Source organism: Clinocottus analis, unplaced genomic scaffold (assembly GCF_023055335.1).
Source record: "Clinocottus analis isolate CAN_PGR_092001 unplaced genomic scaffold, fCliAna1.0.p SCAF_14, whole genome shotgun sequence".
Lineage (NCBI taxonomy): Eukaryota > Metazoa > Chordata > Actinopteri > Perciformes > Cottidae > Clinocottus > Clinocottus analis.
In genome coordinates, this window is record NW_027175865.1 from 4,419,622 (window position 1) to 4,436,810 (window position 17,189).

The 17,189-nt window shown below is 48.1% G+C and overlaps 1 protein-coding gene across 1 annotated transcript in view; it reads left to right on the plus strand.

Moving 5' to 3' along the window:
* The window catches only part of ext1b (exostosin glycosyltransferase 1b), a 105,095-nt gene that overhangs the window by 70,006 nt on the left and 17,900 nt on the right, over positions 1-17,189 (plus strand). Inside the window, exons 2-6 of the mRNA XM_068575199.1 lie at positions 2,615-2,708; positions 5,704-5,811; positions 6,896-7,015; positions 11,490-11,622; positions 13,995-14,113. Coding sequence (XP_068431300.1) covers positions 2,615-2,708; positions 5,704-5,811; positions 6,896-7,015; positions 11,490-11,622; positions 13,995-14,113 — 574 coding nt within the window. The remainder of the gene's footprint in view (positions 1-2,614; positions 2,709-5,703; positions 5,812-6,895; positions 7,016-11,489; positions 11,623-13,994; positions 14,114-17,189) is intronic.

Below are 17,189 nucleotides of genomic sequence, written 5' to 3' on the forward strand. Positions count from 1 at the left end.
ACCGGTGATCTGCTGCTCGAGGGACTCTGCTGCCCTTCCTCGCATTGCTCTTAAAACATACAGAAATATGTCGATCAAAAGGTCAAATAGAAACAGAAAAGATAAGCACTGAGCAAGCGGGCGACAGAAGATCCGACGCTCACGCTGCTGCATGTTAAATCCACACATTGATATTCACTGCCATCAGATGCCGGCCTGTTTTGCGGGCTGTTGCACACACACGCGCGCACACACACACACGCGCACGCACACGCACACCCAAACAGACACCGTCCAGGCAGCTGGTGCGGAAATATGGGCTCAGAAAGCGCCTTCGTCTCCATCGACAGGTGATGGAACGTCAATGTGAGGGCGTGCAGCTGTCGCTTGTTTATGTGCGCGTGTGTGTGTCTGCGAACATGCGCGCGCGCGCACGCACGCACGCGTGTGCGCTTGTTTGCGTACAACGCTCGCGTTAATGCGCCGTGCAGAACGTTCTGCATGTAGGTGTGAAGGAGGGTGTGATTTTTTATCACAGGCTGTCAAGTCTCCCCGCACTTCATTAGAGCGCCGCTGAAGAAGAGACGAGGCGGCATCTCGCCAGCAACATCAGCAATCAGCATCACCACAAAGTGTGTGGGTGTGGGTGTGTGGACTGTGTGTGTGTGTGGAGTGCTTCGCCTCCAGCTCTGCCCTGTCAGCTTGGCCCATATTCACACACACACACACACACACACACACACACACACACACACACACACACAAACCGAAGGCAGCATCAGCATTCGCTGTCACACTTCTGTAGAAGCAGTACATCCACGGCATCATCAATACAGCTGTGTGTGTGTGTGTGTGTGTGTGTGTGTGTGTGTGTGTGTGTGTGTGTGTGTGTGTGTGTTCTGTAACCTTCCCCTTGAATAGACGATGGCTAAATGAGAAATGATTTTCTGCCTCACCAGTCTCTTAACCCCCAACCTGGACAACCCTTAGGGCTCATTATTATTTTTCACATTAAAAAAAAACCATTGCTGAGTTATTGTTGTTTATGTATTGTTAATAATTAAATAATCTAAAAAAAATATTCCCCTAAAATGGCATTAGCAGCACAGGTTTTTAAATTTTAAATGCGTTTTTTTACATCTTTCTTCCAATTCGTCTTCCTTTAATTCAACAGTGAGACATATTCCATATCCGAGCCCGTTAGTTTGCTCTGAGTTGGTGTGATCGGTGTCTCCTCCCACCCGGAAACATAACTTTTCAGGTGCACGCTGACATCAAATATGTGAGGAACAACAACTCAAACGTATCTCCTCCACAGAAAACTACTTATTAGAAGAGTGTAAAAAGTAGAACAAGAAGTAGACGTCACAACGCGGTGACGCTGGAGCCGCACCGTCGGCTGCCATGTTAGCTTCTCCGGTGGCATTTATCCGCCCTGTGCGTCTGCGTGAGGCAGATAGAAGAGGGAATAATCCACGCGTCGCTGCGTCCGCGTGAGGGCGAGACGAAATGAAGACGGAAGAGGACAGAAGTAAAAAAAAACAAAAAAAACGAATGGACAGAACCGGTGAGCGGAGGAGAACGGAAGCGCTTCATCACAGACGTACACGGCTCCGCTGCTCGTATTTAGCAGCACAATCAAACTGTCAAAAAGAGTCGGAAAAGAAAAGCTGCGCGCGTGCAAACAGGCCGATGCGCTGATACACACTGTCTCTCTCACACACACACACACACATGCGCCAGCTGTGTGGTGGAAGCAGGTGTCACTCTCAGCTCATTACCCCCGGCAGGGTTGATCACCCTGTGTGGAGAGCAATAAGACACACCTCACTGGAGAGATGGAGGGATGGAGGGAGGGAGCATCGGCCTCCTGCTACAGGAGATAGAGAGGTCGAGAGAGGCAGCGAGTGAAGAGGAGGCGGTGTGCAAATGGGGCGCATGGTTTGCGAGATAGGAGGAGGAGGAGGAGGAGGGAGTTTTATGGATGGAGAGGCTCGTCGGAAGCGAGAGCAGGAGACAATTTGGATCACGTGTGTTAGTTTTGGCCATCGTTTCTATCTGCGATGAACACGTTGAGCTCCCAAAGTCAATCACTGAGACGTGGGAGCGCTGCCAAAAAAACTAGAAGAAGAAGAAGAAGAAGAAAGAAGAAGTCTGACCGAGATTGGAGGGAAACGAGACGGGTTGCAAACAAACCCCGGCTTGCCCGAACATATTGGGAGGAGAAAAACGAAGGTGAAGGGGAACATTATCCCCTCCAAAACTGTGTTTGTTGTAAACACTCCAAAGAACACATTTCCGGTTCTGATTTGTGTGTGTGTGTGTGTGTGTGTGTCCGTCCATGCTCCTGTTTGGGTGTCATACAAAACAAATCGCCCTGTGAATGTGTGTAACACCGTGTGCATTGTACGCACATACGTGTGCGTACGAGATACTTCACAGGTATTTCCTTCCTCCGTGATATACTACCCAATTATACAGCTCATTACAAGAAGTCACTGGGATGCATGTGCTGTCGGCATTCCTGTAATTACACGCCTCTTTTTCCGAGAGTGTTGCAGTAAAGAACGCGTTCTTGCTCGTGCCAGTGAACTCATCCATTCGTGTGTGTGTGTGTGTGTGTGTGTCTTTGCAGGTACGACTACAAGGAGATGCTCCACAACTCCACCTTCTGTTTGGTGCCCCGCGGCAGACGGCTGGGCTCCTTTCGCTTCCTCGAGGCGCTGCAGGTAAACAAAGTAGCACACACACACACACACACACACACACACACACACACACACACACACACACACACACACTATTACAAGAAAGCACTGCACATGCCCACCAGCGATGTAACCAGGAAGACTGAAAAAAAAAAGGATCCTTTTTCCACACCCAAAGCTCCCACTTAGCACTTGTTTTAGCGCGGCTACGTCTCGCATTAAAGGATCACTAAATCATTACCGCCATACTTCTCAGTGTAAGAGTTTAATTTACATAAACAAGCGAGGCCTTCGCTGAGAGGATTAGTCCTGCCTCCGAACCCTTATTTTATTTTTATTTTTGTATTTTATTGTGAGGACGTTTTGCAGAGGAACCACAGAGAATTTCAAATATTTTGAGTCGTGTTCATTTCCTTGAGGTTTCCGATGGAACGACCAGCGTTGCCGAGTTTCCATGTGGCTTCAATGACGGGATGATGCGATGGGAGAAAACATGCCAGGGGATGGATGGTAAAAAATGTGAAGAAACTCCGGGAACTGACGTGACTGATGAACCCGATCCTGTTCCCAGCTATGTAGCCTGTTAGCGCGTATTAGCGCAGTTCTCAAATCTTTGCAAAGCATTCCAGGTGACGCTCTCCGGGTGCTTTTCACAGCTGTCGCTCGGTTCATTTGGTCCAAGAGAGACAAAATAATATATTCTTTTGTCCTCCCAAAGGGCTCACATGGAAATAATAACGGGACTTGGACTGTTGGATCTGTGTCTCGCACTTTTTCCTTTTCTTTTTTTCCCCGAGTGTATCAGTCAGTCAAGGCTAAGTGCACGTTAAGTTCAAACCGCTGCACATAATGCAGCGTAACACACTCACCGTACGGTGCGACCATAACAACCTGTGAGGCGACTCTCTGCCCACCTGGAGTCTCGCCGCTGGAAATCAACACTTTTCTTCGTGTTTCTTTTTTTCTCCGTCTCTCCCCTCCGTTCATCCATTTCTATAACTGCACTGCGCTCCTCCGCATTACCACTGCACTGTCCTTTACCTCTCCTCACCGTCCACAGAGTGCACACACATTAAGTGCACTTATCTCACTATCGGCTGCCTCACACACAAACACACACACACACTCTTCAGCACACTTCACTCTGGAGGGAAACATGCCCTCTCCTCTCTCCATTCGTCTGACTCACTCCATCCATCGACTCGCACCATCTCCAGGAAGACAGAGGGAGAGTATTTACAGGCTCAGGTCGTTGCATGAGAAAGCAATCGCTAATAGAGGTCAACTGTGTGTGTGCGTGTGTGTGTGTGTGTGTGTGTGTGTGTGTGTTGGTGGAGGAGACAGGCAGCAGAGCTGGAGGGGCCAGCTCTGGTTTAGCTGAAACCTTTATGACCTGGGAGTGACGGGGCCGTCATTACGTCAAACTCCCACCACGGACGGACGGACACACACACACACACACACACACACACGCACACACACACGCTCATGAACACACTCCGAACACACGCACACACACCAGCTGTTTCCTCTCATCCCTCTGCCACTCCTTTGCCAAAGGCCACATTCAGCCTCACTGCCTCCCATCTTTTCATCTTTTGATTTTGGATCTATTTAGCTGCATTTTTTGCTTTTTTTAAAATTCCCCTTCCTCCTCTCTTTCTCCTCTCTTCTTCCTCTCGTTCTCCTCTTCCTCAGTCCTCCTTCTCGCCGCCTTTGAGTGTTTAACAGCTGTAAGTTATATAATATATAGAAATGAAGATAAAGGCAACACATTTTAAATAGACTGAGCGTGTTTATATTTTTATATATTTTTTAGTCTCATTAGTGATTTAAATATTTTCTTTTTAAAAATGAAACAAACTCAAAGAGAATCAGAAACAGAACTGTTAAGCGCTTGATTAGGAAATTCTTTTTGTGCATGTTTGAGTTGTTGTTGGTCGGAGCGGAGAGAAAACACTATTCCTGGTTTCTAGAAGTCCAGAAGGTTCTGCTGCGTCAGAACCGCTTCAGTCACGTTACACTGAACTCTCTCTCTCTCTCTCTCTCTCTCTCTCTCTCTCTCTCTCTCTCTCTCTCTCTCTCTCTCTCTCTTGTAACAATGATCAAAGCAACATGTTCATGTTTCAGTTCCATTTGAGCTCATATTTGTGCGCTTCGGCTGCATTGTTTTTCTAAATAAAAGCGGCACTGATTATTATTGTTTTTTATATATATTCAAGTCAAATGAAGTGATGAACTAACAGTCTCAGCTCCACTCAGATTCCTTATTAGATCATTTGTTTGCAGATTTTTTGAACCAACTATAAAAACAGCCAGCGTGAATGACTTCAGTGCTTTTAATATCATTCATTGTTTTCGGAAGCGTTGCGTTCACAAACCCGTCTGCGAAGTCAACTCTGTATGCCGATAATGTTACGTCTTGTTCTGCTGCCCCCTGGTGGCCAAAACCAATAAATCGCTTGCTTTAAGCGCACACCGCGACTTCTTTTTCATCAATCGTTTAACATTTTCTGTCGTTTGTACATTGTGTCAGGATACAGTCGCTGAACAGTTCTGCCACATGTGTCTCTCATAAAATTAGAACTAACATCTTTAGTACGATATAGTATGATCACTATCGGGAGCTGCGGTTGTCTCTCGGTTGTTAAAGTTCAGCGCCTTGATGAGATTTCCACATCTAGTCTGCGTCCGATAAAGTTGGCATTTATAAAGCCTGAACGAAGGGCTTCTGCTGCGCGCGTCGCTGCTGTACATCCCGCCGAGGAAGCTGGAAAACGAAAGAAAAAACAATCTTTGCTAAATGGAAGGGGGGGGGGGGAGGGTTAGGCATTAACACAAAGGGTTACAGACGGATCAATTATAATACAGTGCAGCTTTCATCATCCGGATCAATATTCAGCAAAGCAGGCATGATTTAGCCGCAGCTCTGATTGTGTTTGTAAAGGATGTTGTCCAAGCTTCATCCTCTCTCTCTCTCTCCGTGTGTGTGTGTGTGTGTGTGTGTGTCTCTCAGGCTGCGTGTGTGCCGGTGATGCTGAGTAACGGTTGGGAGCTTCCCTTCTCCGAGATCATCGACTGGAACACGGCCGCCGTGATCGGCGACGAGAGGCTCCTGCTGCAGGTGAGGGCCCGACGACCACGCCCACTCACACCTGAGGACTGTCCTCAACCCGACAGACGAGCTGTCCATTCCCTGAGCAAACACACACACACACACACACACACACACGCTGCCCTTAAATTTCCCCAAATCCTAATTAGTTTAGTTTCTGGAAGAGGAGTTCTCGACGACTAAACGGAACGCGAGCGGCATCGCAAGTCTTGAAATGATGCCACGCAAAGACTCACGTAGTAATATGAGAGGGCAAATAAATAGAATGAGCAAATGCATTTGGCTGGAATTGCTTGAACTTCATGGGGGGAAAAGTAATTATATGCCCATTAAATCTTAATTTGAATGAAGTGTGTAATAATATTGTTTGACATTGAGTATCATAACTGCGTGCAGCAGCAGAGAGCCTGAGCCATCCTCGGTGTGTCCGGGGGTTTCTGTATTTTAAAGCAGTACGACAACACACAGGACATGAATTCATGTTTGTTTTTCACTAAATGTGAGATACATGGACCGTACTTCCAAAGCATTTACTCTTTTTTTTTTTTCAAACAAGGAAAAGAAAGCAGCACATTTAGTATATTTTATTTGCCAGAAACATCCCCCCGCAGTTTGCAGGATATGGCAGTATTAACTGAAGTGAGGATGAAATGTGTTTATTTGCCATTCATCCCCCCCTTTACTATGACAAATAAACTCACACACGGATTAAACACAGCTCTTCAAATAGAAGTACAAAAGCATTCACCAAAGGCTGCTGCCGCTTTTTTAGCTTTCCTTCGCTAATGCTGTTTGATGACTGATGCTTTTTGTAAATCCCTCAAAGTTTATTAAATATAAGGCTCCAGCCAGTTAGCTTAGCTTCGTACGAAGCCTAAAAACGTTTATTTGTTATAACCCGACTCTCTCAATGACTCAAGAATTGCGTCGAGCCTCGGACTGGACCCAAATGACTTGGATATAGTCGCAGCTACAACCTGCTAGCTCCACCTTTTTTAATGTGCGGTCAAATTGATTCCTTCCTGTCGCCGCAGTTCAGGGCCCCGACTCAGTGCTGAGTGATGACCGGCTGCTTGTTTTGTCTTTTTTGCAGATCCCGACCACGGTGCGCTCCATCCACCAGGATAAGATCCTGTCCCTCAGACAGCAGACTCAGTTCCTCTGGGAGGCCTACTTCTCCTCCGTGGAAAAGATAGTGCTGACCACGCTGGAGGTGAGGATTTTTTGGCCTCTCTGCCTTCCAACTCTGCTTGTCGTCCATCATCAATCTTTCTCTCTGAGGGCTGCGGAGGCTCTGCAGTCGTTGCTTCACTCTCTTTGGTACAAGCCTAAAAGCAACACACAGAAACGAGAGGGGGATGTCGTTTACGGAGAGCAAGAAGGGACATTTTCTTGAGTCAAAGTGGGTGAAACAGCTTCCTTCCTCTTACTGTTGATGGATGCAAACATCCTCATTAATATTAGCGGCAGCAGTTGTGTTTATAATGGACAAACTAAGTGCCTCGCTCTTTGGCACCAGAGTCTGATGTATATTTTTCCAGCTAGTTTTGGAAATCCAAACCAGTGACAAGAAAAAAAATCATGTTTCATGAGTTTTAAACACCCGCCTCCAGTCGGCTTGAAAGTTGACTTTAAACCCTTTGTCCTGAGAACAGAGTCTGGGATCCGTTCCAGCGGATTCCGATGGTGACGTATCGTTTTCATGCAAGCTTTTGTGAAGTTTCTCAAGTCTCAAACTGCCCCGGCAGCAGGTTTCAAGTCCCCATAGTTCATCGCTTTGGTTCCTCAGCGAGTCTGACTTTGTGAGTATTAGTGTTTCGACCGCAGCTGCAGTTCTCGGGGGCGAACGGCGGAACCACGAAAAGTGTTTCGGTATCTAGTGTTTGAGTTTAGGAAAGATGTGACTGCCCCCCCATCCCTCCCTCCCCACCTCATCCATCTAATCCCAAATGTCACCCATGCGTCCCGTCAGGCATTTCATTTCCCCTCTTGCCACGTCGCCACATCTCACATCTCAGTTCCACTTCCCCCAACACACACAGCCGGCTCGGGTCCGTTTGTTATCCAGCCCCCGTCCCACTGTGCACTATCACACACACTGACACACACACACACACACACACACACACAAACACACACTCACACACGGCGAGTCAGAAACACATCTCCATATGTCGAGGTGTGTCAGCCCAGATACACATGGCGCCACCCCGAGCATAACCTTGCTGACGCGCTGTCACTCTGCGCTAAAGAGCAAGGTGACACGGCGAAAGTGTGTGACTCAATGTGTGTGTGTGTGTGTGTGTTGAATACAGGCGGAAGGCTAAACGCTTAATCCTGACTGACTGTCCTGTATAAAATAAAATAAAGGGGGTGAAAAAGGGGTGATGAAGAGACAGGGTGGCATATGTAAATGGCGTTGCTGTGGCAGCCCCAAAGATAACGAGCGACATGGTTTATTCATCCTATCGAGCCAGCACCCTCCCTCCCCTCCTCACTGCAGATCTGTGACGATACACACACACACACACATTCAAAACACGCACACACTCCGATATCTTGACAGATTGAATCTCCTCGAGCACGTTCTCCAACTCACTCGCTTTTTTTTATTTTATTTTTTTATTGACTCCCTACATCCCTACTACTGTCTGTGTGTGTGTGTGTGTGTGTGTGTGTGTGTGTGTGTGTGCGCGTGCGTGCGAGCAAGCGGGGAAAGACAAGTTCAACCTATCATGCGGTGTTTCCTGTCAGGAAGCGGCCGCATTTCGACCAATCACAAGGTCAATACAGCCGAGGGCCCGGTGCTGCCGGTGCACCTATTAAACTCACCTATTAAAGCCGAGCTCACAGCGCGCGCTCCCGGAGAAGCGGGATTTATCTATCATGCTCTAATTGGTTGATTGTGGCTGTTCGGAGGGGAGATTGAGTCGTCCATCATGTCCCGACTTGAGGGCCGCCGACGGGGGAGGAGCCGCAGCCGAGCGAGCGAAATTGCCCCTCATAAGGCGCAAAGGGGGGGGGGGGGGCTTTGGGTTTTTAAGGTGGCAGGCGGTGTTTTTTATAGAGAGGTTAACGGATTTCGAGTTAATCTCTTCTCGCTGAGGCAAATGGTTATTGACTGCCCTGAGGGACAGAGTGAGGAAGAGTTTAAAAAAAAACAACAACCTCAGACCAGTTTTTTTTATTCTATTCACATCTGTGATGAATGTTGATGTTGGTCAACATGTTTACAGTAAGCCCCGCCCCCACCCCCGCATGTTATTAACTTTAAACAATTGGAAACGCCGCCCGCCGCTCAGCCGTCGCCCTCCTGACCCTCTTTCTCGCTCTCTCATCCGTTTTCAGTTTGAAATCGCAGCTATAAAACACCATCGCAAACCTGTGTCGCTTTTTTTTTTTACTGCGGCAATTTAGCATGGCTCAAGGGCACGGAGGCAATATCTTCTTCCTCTGTTTGTCATGGAGAGGGAGGTGGGGGGGGTAGACTGACCGCTCCATTTGGGCCAAAGGAAGGATGGCAGATGTGAGCGACTGGTGCTTAAATACTGACTTTGCGTTTTCTTTTTTCCCTCCGACGGCGCGTCTGTGCGACTGCCGTCGGCTTACTGATCGGTCTCCCTGGAAGAAAAAAAAAAGAATTTAAAAAAAAAAAGGGCCTCTGTCAGTTTGAGGTTTGTCTGCGGGTGAAATATTACACAATAACATAGATTTCTTTCAGCTCCGCTTCGCGCCACAGAGACTCACTCTTGACACGATCAATAGCTGCTATTCAGGCGATACAAAGACAAACATGGTGGACGCTCTGCCGGCTTTCTGACTTCATGGGACGCCGTCACACTCGCTCTCAGAACAGTTCCCCACCCGCTCCAACGCACCGACTGGGTTTTGAATAGCACAATGAATGCCGTTGGCTTATTGGAACATTAGCCGCGTTGATATTCGTTCACATTTATGACTCTCTCTGCGTCTTGGTGTTCCTGTGTGAAAAACTCAATTTCGCAGTGTGAAATGTGTTTTTTTTTGTATTATTTCTTTTTTTTGTTCGGTGTGATTACAAGGCTCATTGATCAAATCCTTAATACTCTCCCCGCCCCTCCCCTCCCCGCCTGCTCCTTTATCAACACGAGTACCTCAGATTGCTACGAGTCCTCGGAGATCAGACTGAAATGTTATTTGTTCAAAGGTAGTTTTTGTGTTGGTTTTAAGGAGCTGCTTTGGAGAAGAACAAATAAAGGAAGGCTGGCGAATGGGAGGCTGGCCGGAAGAATCCGGAGACCCCGCTGTAATTAAAATGACACGAGTTTGATCCCGGCAACGGACATTGTGTCCCCTTTTTTCCTTCTTCTTTCTGTGCGGCTGTCAAAGCAACGCGGCCCGTCAGCCGCAGCTCGTCAGCGTCCGTTTCATCCGGAAGGTGATTAAGGAACATTGCGGATGTCTTGTGCGTCCTCTGATGCGATGTGCAGCACTTTGTGCTTTTTAATGAAGCTCCGAAATGAAAACCAGCAAAACCAAAACATGGATGCTGTCGGTTTGCTTTATTGAAACTGGTCCCATCCAGTGTTTCAGGGAACAGGATCGTTGGAGTTTGTCCATTCAGTTGTTACGCGTCTCTTGCAGCAGTGACGAAACCCCCCAAAGGGAAAGTTTATTCATGTCGTCCAAAATTACAAGTTTGGGTCGAGGGTGCTGGATGACTTGGTGGTTCTTTCCTCCATCGGATTGTTTCTCAAACAAAGGACGTGAGAGATTAACTCCAGGAAGTCACTGCCGACTGTCGTGGGAAGGGGGCGGCGTTGGCCGAGTGGGCGGCTGCAAACATTTTGGGTTTATTCTCGATGACAAACGCTTTGAACCCCATGTTGATGCTCCCTCTGGGAAAAAAAAAGTCCAGTAAAGATTCTTTCCTTTTTCTTTCTGAGAACTCTCAAATATTTCCCCCTTTTTCTTTTCTTTTTTTTACTGATGTGTCATTGAATCCATTTTAAAACGTTTATATAATCTCTTAGTTTGGTTATCAACATCTGTCCAACAAGAACACACTTGGAGGTCTTCTTTTTTTCCCAAACATTTCCAGCAGGCAGGTCCTGAAGGCCTCACGCTATGTTGGACTGCCAGGACCTTTTGCCCGCAGGACGTTGTTTCAGGGCTCTTTGCTTTTCCCCCTCGCACACTTGCATATTTGCACATCTGCCCTATTGCGTGTGTGTACTTGTTACACACGTTCACGTCTAACTCTGTTCCTTTGTTTTGTTGTTGTGCTGCTGACGTCTCATTGATTTTTGTCTTTTTGTATTCCGTCTTCATGTGAACCCTGACTGCAAAACACATTTTCCCCGAGTGGAACAATAAAGATTACCTAACTGAAATGTTACAACATAAAGACCAACTCTACCCTCAGATCCTGGGAAGGAAAATCAAACAAAACCTTGTAAAAAAAAAAGAGAGGATGAAACATCAGCAACAAAAGCTGCATCGCGAACAAGAATAGGCCTCATGTACAAAGTAGAACCAAGAAGGTTGTCTGAGTTCATGCTCATATTTCCAAAAACTAGTTCATCCAGTCCCATCATCCTGTTTGTATTTTAACAAACAGTTCATCTGAAAAGGAGGGGGGCGAAGCGGCCTTGATGAGGAGTTTATTTCTAGTCTAACATGGACTCCTTGCTGTTTCCTTGTCGCAGATCATCCAGGACCGCGTGTTGCAGCACGGCTCCAGGAGCAGCCTGATGTGGAACAGCCACCCCGGGGGGCTCTTCGCCCTGCCGCAGTACTCTGGATACCTGGGAGACTTCCCCTTCTACTACGCTACACTGGGTCAGTAGCACACACACACACACACACACACACACGAAACACAGGAGAGGAGCAAAGTGGCTGCCGCGTAACGCTTCGACACACCTGCGTGGCGATGAAGGGCGACAGGGGGGTCCAAGCCCGAAAGACTTTGAAGTTGATGTTGGTCAAGCCGTGCAGTCGGCGATCGTCTGAAAAATTGCGGCGCCCCTGATCGCCCGACCTCCTCCAGCGGCAGCCGGCGGAGTGGAGGAGCGGCGCCTTTTGACGGATGTTTGTGTCGGTCGGGCCGACGCACCGGGCGCGTCCGTCATTGGGAGGTTTTGAGTCAGCGTGTTGCTGCGGCGGCGGCGGCGGCGAGGAGCAATTCCTCCCCGCGACGGTTCAGCAGCGCGGAGTTTTCCGCCCCCTTCTCCCAACCCACCGAACCCACCACCGCCACTTATCTGTGACCCGGGAGCCTCTCCATCGCTCACTCCATCATCATCCAAAACACACACACACACGCACGCACACTTAAACACGAGGAGACGGCGATAGTGCGAACGCGCCAGAGTCAGTTTGATGGAGCACCCGGAGTGGAGGGGCTGATGGGAAAATGGATGGGCTCGGTGACAGGCGTGGAATTACAGCGCCGGCAAGTTTATTTGTTTGTCAAAGAGGACGCAATTAAACACGGGTTGCTTTTTAGGAGACAAGCTGGCTTGTCGCTGATGGGTAATTGAGTCAGAGGGAAAAAAGAGGCTGCGGAGTTTGTTTCCAGCTGACACGTCGTCTTGTTCTCCGAGAGCCAATAACGAGACGCTCAAACTCGGGGGATGCAAACGCACGAGCGGGGTTTGTTTTTGCCGCTTCAGTAAAATGGACTTTTCATTTCCAGGCAGAAAGACGCTGGATGTTTTTTTTTTTACAGAATCATAAAATCACATGGCAGTATTCATTTGTCAGTTACATCTTGCAGTAAAAGCAGGTCTAAGTAAACATATCACACAGTTGAGCGAAACCACTTTAGCGTGAATAAAATATGTGTCAATGTGTAATTTATGTAGATAACAGGACGGTGGAAACCTCTTTTTGATTATCATGTCGGCTGATTTTGTATTAACCGCTTCAAAATGCAGCAGCCGGTTCAAACGTGGCTTCAACCACAGGCGTTGGTTACTTATGTAGCGTGTCATGACGGTAGCAGAACATCCTAAGTGGTCACAAGCCAAATCGGTTGTAAATCACTGGTCTAATATGCCAGTTCTGTTCTAGCATTATTATTGTTAGATTTTCAACAACACATACCACAATGACCAGCAGAAAGAAGCATGTAAAACAGGCGTGTCCGCATACTTTTGGCCATAATCATTGAGAGTGTTTAAGGGCCTTTTGTGTCGCTGCGAATCTTTAGCGTGTGAGCCGCGTAATGAGCTGATACAGGATGCGATGACAAAAGCAGCCCCTGAGGATCGTGTGCCGAGGACAGAAAACAGCATGCGCATCCAAAATTTAAAATAAGCTGCACGACAGTAATTCGGCTGCAGGTTTTGTTCAATGTTTCATGGAAGTCTGTTTATGAGCTTGTTACAAATTCACATCTCAGGGGTTGAAAAAACTCTGCGCACTCGAAAACTTTTCCCATCAGGAGTCACGCGGAGAGTTTCCCGAGTTTTTAAAGAGTGCGCACATCCCTCCTCATGAAAAGTTGCTCGGTGGCGAGAGAGAGGAGACTCCTCTAATGGCGTCTCCTCCGCGCCACGCTTTGTTGGTTCGGGTTAGATTAGATTTAAATTAGGAAAAGTTGAACGTCCTCTATGATCCGTCTTTCTCAATATCTTACTTCCTGCTCATTTTCAGCCTCGATTACCCTCCTCCGGCATCAAGTCGGGCTGAATTTAAAGCCGCATCAGCACTTAGTTGTGCGCTCAGTGAGCTCCAGACACAGCTGAAGAGTTTCCAAAATGAAATACCCAGCGATCAAGGAGATTTTGGCATTTTCAAAACACATTAGCGTCATTGAATATTTTAAGACGGGCTTGAAAAAAAAACGCACATCCCGTGCAATTATATCATCAATATTTTTGTGAACCGCTGACAGGCTCGTTTCAAGGAAGATCTTTAACTGAATATATATATATATATATATATATATATGCGCGGCGTTTGTAAATGAGAGCCTTCAGTTCTCCGTCGGCTTTCTTCTCTTCCGAGGCCTGAAAATGACGCCTGGCGTCTGGCGGCCGGCTCGCCGCCGCACGGCCCGGCTCGGCCCGGGTGGTCGCTGGCAGCCGGCTGGCAGCCGGCTCGCCGACGCTCGGCCCGGCCCGGCTCGGCCCGGCCCGGGGCCTTGTTGTTTATGGATTTGTGTCGCTGCATTGGAGAGTGACCGTCTTTCTGTTGCGTTTCAGGTATCAAACCCTACCCCAAGTTCACGGCGGTCATCCACGCCGTCTCGCCCCTGGTGTCCCAGTCCCAGCCCATCCTCAAGCTCCTGGTAGCTGTGGCCAAGTCCCAGTACTGTGCACAGGTAATGGACTTATTTATTATGTGTGTGCGTGTGTGTGTGTGTGTGTGTGTGTGTGTGTGTGTGGGACTGCAGAGTCCTCCTCTTTTCTCCACCTTGAGACTCCCAAAAATCGCGCCGCATTAAGCGTCTCATATTGTGAACGCATTTTCCAACCAGAGAAACAACGGTGTTCATCTTCCATCCCTGTGTGTGTTTGTGTGTGTGTGTGTGTGTGTGTGTGTGTGTGTTAACTCAGGCGGATTGAATTAGAGCAGCAATTTGTAGCAGTGCTACATCTGTCTCCATGGCAGCGAAACCCCCTTCAGCACAGCTGGAGACGCCATGTATTGATTCCCCTGCTCGCTCCTTACCAGCACGGGAAATGAAATGGAATTTGCTCCCCGATGGCTGTTTTTTCTTTCGTGTGGGTGAGTGCGCGTGTGTGTCTGAGTGCGTGTGCGTGCGTGTGCATGCGCGCGCGCGTGTGTCTTTGTTTGTTTGGCCGGTGCATGAGTAAGCAGGTTTGTGTTCTGCGTGGGCGGTACGAGTTTCCGTGTGAGAGGCGTGTGGGTCTGCGATTGTGTGTTGCGCAACAGGGAGGTGCGATTGTTCCGGCGACGGAATATATACAATGTGAATGTGTGTGTTTGCGTAGGCAGGATGCTGGTATGTTGTGTGTGTGTGTGTGTGTGTGTGTGTGTGTGTGTGTGTGTGTGTGTGTGTGTTGGCGTGCCGGGTCGACGCTCCTCACATCCCTGAGCGTACGGCCGGTTATTATTCAGAATGTTTTGATGACATTTGCCACAGAAAAGAAACCACGTTGTTGCATGTCTTGTTTTGTGCGACATGAACATCACGGGCCTCGTGCCACCGACTGATCGTTCCTCTTCATCTTCTGTTAAGACATTTGAAGCATGTGTATCGCCCAACAATTCGTGGCCTGTCATAACAGGATGTTTTGGCTCTCGACCACTTGTTGAATCTCTGGCGAACCCCAGACATCAATGGGTTTAGAACTCATTTCATTTGTTGTGTCGCTTTCTGCATGAGGCAAAAAAGAAGTCTCTCAAATGTTAAAGGGACAGTGGATCAGACATTTCCCATAATGCATTTCAGCAGAATATATTTGATAGACCTTTCCTTCCTGACATCACTATGATGTCGTCCGGGTTATTTTCAGCAGCTGACTTTCTCAAATGCTAAAGTGAGACTGAATCCTACGTTTCCCATAATGCAACGCAGTAGAATATTTTTGTCGGACCGTTCCTGCATGATAAATGTGCACGTCTTTCAAATCCTGCGCTTTTTGTTTCGTAACTTTCTGCCTCATGTTCGCGCTCCACTACGATGACATCACTCATGATTATTTCATCGTTTTACTTTGGTTTATTTTCTCAGTTCAAAAATAAAAAAAGTAGTTCACCTCGTGACTGAACTGACTTGTAACTGATGGAGTTCCCCTCTGAGCGTCGACCAAACGCCAGCAGCCTCACAAGAACGTTGCTGGAATAAAATGACGCCCATAACTGAACAAAGTTATTGATCTCGACAGTTTTTTCTTGATTAAAAAAAAAGAACTGGTCAATCGCTCCACAGCAGGCAAATAAGGAGAGCTCGGGTGCAGATGGATTCGTTCATCGCCGCTTCAAGGTCAAGAATGAGCGACCTCGCCTCCGTCTTCGTCTTCACGGTGGGCGCTGCTTGTTTGCGCTCTTTCGGGGCTGTGCACTCGAGAGTAGAGAGTAGAGAGTCGGGGAGAGAGGCTGAGGGGGTTTCTTCCACTCTCTCGACGGACAGAAAAGAGGACAGAGAGAGAGAGAGAGAGAGAGGTTGCTGAGGAGAGTGATATAAATAAATGAATGGTGGGGGGGGGAGAATGAAAGAGCTCAGGGGGCGGAGGAGGCTAAATTGGATGCAAGAAAGCTTTTGAGGCGCGCTCTGACACAGCGGGCCTCCCGCTGCGTCGCACGTGCATCTTATTATTTTTTGCGCGAGGGGAAGCGATCATTCCACCCGCGCCGCCGATCCACGGCGTCTTCACCGCTCCTCCTCCAGCATACACACACACACACACACACACACACACACACACACAGACACACACGCTGGCGCACATGCGACATGCGCACCATCGGCACCCTGAGAGGGCCGGTGGGCTGACAGAGACACCATCTGTCTTTCTAATCAAGGAACAGAGCCCCCTGTGTGTGTGTGTGTGTGTGTGTGTGTGTGTGTGTGTGATCCAGACTGTACCTGTTGTAATAGTACGCCCCTGAATCAGCTTCATGAATCTGAGCCTGTTTTCCTTCATTTCTTTTCCTTCTTAACTGTACTGGCGTGCCATGACGCGATCGTTTGTGCCCGTTCATCAAACAGCTGTCCGTCATCTCTCTCTTCAGGACCGGTGTCGTTTATATATATATAGATATATATATATATTTCCACACAGCTGCAGCATCGTCGCGAGGCAAACACCTCAAGTCAGACATCCAAATGGCTCCCAGCTCATAATTTGGCCGGTCCCGTCGAGGGCGTATGGGCGCGACGCGGTTAATGTCAGAATCATGTGACACTTTATTGATCCCTGCAGGGAAACGCTCGTGGTCGGGGACGTCTGAGCGCAGTGTCGGCTACAGCTCTGCTGTGGAACCGGGATGGATTCATTTGTTCAAGGACATTTCAGATGTTAGCTGACTCACAGCAACCGAACACGACGGGATGCTGATGATGACTTCCTATCACGTTGCTTATCGCCAATCAGGCATTCGTTGCCAGCAGGTTCAGGCCAACCACTTCCTAGTTTTGGATGCATTCAAATGAAGTTTGTGTGCTTTGGCCATTGTTTGTCTTTGTGTCTCGACATTTTATGGATCAGAAGTCCTGTGCCGGTACGAGAAACCACACTCGTGTTTTTCTTTGTGTTCTGAATAAAATAAGTCTGCTGAGAGCCAGAGTGCATACAGAAATTTGGAGCGTGGTGTTGAGCAGCATGACCTTCCCCTGAAAGCTGTGTGCACAACAGAAACTGGAACTGGGAGTGAAAGTGCACGGCAGATGGTGGTGCTACAGCTCCAGGCAAAGCTCAGGAAAAAAAAAA